Source organism: Orycteropus afer, unplaced genomic scaffold (assembly GCF_000298275.1).
Source record: "Orycteropus afer afer isolate SDZICR_OR568_19922 unplaced genomic scaffold, OryAfe1.0 scaffold00002, whole genome shotgun sequence".
Taxonomy (NCBI): Eukaryota; Metazoa; Chordata; class Mammalia; order Tubulidentata; family Orycteropodidae; genus Orycteropus; species Orycteropus afer.
This window is the reverse complement of record NW_006921589.1, coordinates 26,482,924-26,485,612: the sequence shown is the minus strand read 5'-3', so window position 1 is coordinate 26,485,612 and position 2,689 is coordinate 26,482,924. Positions and strand designations below refer to the sequence as shown.

The following is a 2,689-nucleotide window of genomic DNA, read 5'->3' as shown; positions in this document are numbered from 1 at the left end:
GCATCACTTCTCCATGAACAAGTTAGTTATTTCTGGAGGGACTGGGAGAAGTTAAGTATTTAGGGTATGAATTCAAGAAAGCCCTACCTTCCATTTACCTGTTTTGTAGAACATATTCACAGAAAAAATGCTAAAAATGAAAAGGCAATATGAACATAAAAAAAGCACCAAGCAGGCCCAGAGCAAAGGTTATCTTTTTCATAAATTTACCTGTAGCAAGTAATTCATTTTATTTAACTTCAAATGTCTTAATGGGTATTCACTTAGAAGACAGAAGTAAAAAGAATTGTTAAATTCCACTAAGAATGCCAGAAACAGAAATAATTCACTTTGTAATGCTAAGATTTAAAATCATATTTCCATATAATTTTGCTACTTATAGTTCTTTTATCAGCAATTTTTAAAAATTTTTAAGTCCACAATACTCAGTAGAAAGCAATCATTAAAAACAAACAAACAATACACACACACACACACACACACACACAAGTAAAGAATTAGAACATACACCTACCTGGAGGACAGTAGTTCCTGGTTCCACCATGACAGATCGACCATCCACAAATACTTCAATCAAGTTACTTGCTGCTGTGGAAGTTGTGCGAACTGACCATCAAAAATATTAAGGTAGGGAAAATAATTGAGGTGGAAAACAAATTAATAGAGTTAAATTTATTATAGTAGATTAGTAACAAAATTTAACTGCTTATAATTTACCAGCTTAACATTTTTATTTTACATTCTTCCCCTGCCTTTTTTTTTTTTTTTTAATTTTATTGTGATTTGGGTCAGTGTTTACAAAGCAAACTCATTTTCCATACAGCAGTTTATATAATTTTGTTTCATGACATTGACTGCAATTCCCCACAGTGTAACAGCTCTCTTCCCACTTCCTCCCTGTAGTTACTGCTTCCCTGTGTCCTTCTTTCCTATGCATTCCTGCCTGAGTTATCTCCCTGTGCACATACTTTCCTTCTGTTCTCCCATGATCGATCGTTCTAAGGAATGTATCTAGCTGATGTAAATGTTCACCCTATATGTCTGTCTATTGTTTGGATAGAAGCCATGGGAGTGAGTTCAATTCCAGACAAAGGGTAACTAGGGGCCACAGTTTCAGGGGTCTCACCAGGCTCTATATTCCCCTCTAGTTTTTAGATGGAAACTTTTAAAATTTTGGATTAGAGAAAAGTTTTTCAATATCGAATATCAAACAGACTATGATTGCCTACTTTCAATAAGAGTTTGATCTGAAATTTTTAATACTACTTCATGGGAAAACTACTTTTCAAAAGGAAAATGACTGTGCCTTTTCCATTTTGGCACTGATGGGGAGTTTCTACTACTTTCTATTTTGTAATAATTTCTGTAAACTGCTTAATGTAAAACTGTATTTTGAAAATTATTCTAGTCTATAAACCTTGGAAAATTTGTTTCTATTTTTATTTAAAACTAATTATGTCCTTCTTGTTGTTGTTGTTATGTGCCGTCGAGTCAGCCCCGACTCATAGTGACCCCTCCTTGGGTTTCCGAGGCAGTATCACTACGGAAGTAGGATTGCCCAACCTTCCTTCCAAGGAGTGGCTGGTGGGTTTGAACCGCCAGCCTTCTGGTTAGCAGTCAAGTGCCTTAGGCACTATGCTACCAGAGCTCCCACTTATGTCTTTAGGGTCTTTTAAGAAGCATTGCACAGACCTAGGAAATTACAATGTCTAGTATCCACAAATGCAGATCTAAAAAATACTCACCACATTCTTTAGGAGACTTAGCAAGCCCTGCTAAGGCTCTTCTTATAGGTATCCTTAACATGTTGCTAAAAAAAAAAAAAAAAAAAAAAAAAGAAAAACACAAAAGTTAAATTATTATGGGGGAAAAAACCCAACTACCAACTTTCTGGTAATATTTTATGTTTTTAAAGTATTTTTTTTAAAGCTTTTCATATATACTGTCATTGAATACTCAAGTCTTGGTATTTTCTCTCAAATTCTATAGATGAGAATCTATATAGTCTCAGAGAGATTAACTGACTTGTACAATGTCAAGGAGCTCAAAAGATGCCGTGAGTGTATAAAGTTAAAACTTCAAATTCTAAATAAAGGCCAGTTTTGTTGTTCTAACTATAAAGAAACAATCAAACTTATATACTACTAAATAATAAAATAGTAGTCCCTGGATGGCACAAATGCTTACGAGGTACATTAACAGTTCAAACCCATCCAGATGCAAGTCAGAAGACAGGCCTGGAGATCTGCTCCTGAAAGGTCACAGCCTTGAAAACCCTATGGAGCACTTCTGCTTGGCACACTTGGGTTGCCATGAGTTGGAATGAACTTGACAGGAAACAATATATGGTAAAATAAACTGCTAGACTAGTGGTGAGTTTATCATTAACGGCTATGTGAACTGAAGCCTCCCTTTCTGTGCCTTCATTTCCTACCAATATGCATTCTATCATTCATTCTATGTTATATGCACTAAATGCTCCTCAGACATTCTGAGAGAGCTCACAAGGCCAAAACTTTGAGGTTTCTGAGTGCCTGTGGTAGTTCAGTTTGTGTGTCAACCTGGGTGGGCCTGGTTGAGTGGCTGGGCAGCTGAATGTAGTATTCCCCATGATGAGACTGGTAATCAACTACATAGTGGAATCTACTGTGAGCAGCTGAGTAGCTGCCTTAGGGAATGTGGTCTGCTT

At 36.2% G+C, this 2,689-nt stretch overlaps 1 protein-coding gene across 1 annotated transcript in view; it reads right to left on the bottom strand.

Moving 5' to 3' along the window:
* Nucleotides 1-1,806, bottom strand: part of NDUFS1 (NADH:ubiquinone oxidoreductase core subunit S1) — a 25,850-nt gene extending 24,044 nt beyond the window's left edge. The window contains exons 1-2 of the mRNA XM_007935987.1: nt 1,746-1,806; nt 515-606 (exon numbers count right to left, since the gene is read on the bottom strand). Of these exons, the coding sequence (XP_007934178.1) occupies nt 515-606; nt 1,746-1,806 (153 nt within the window). The remainder of the gene's footprint in view (nt 1-514; nt 607-1,745) is intronic.
* Nucleotides 1,807-2,689: the final 883 nt, after the last annotated feature.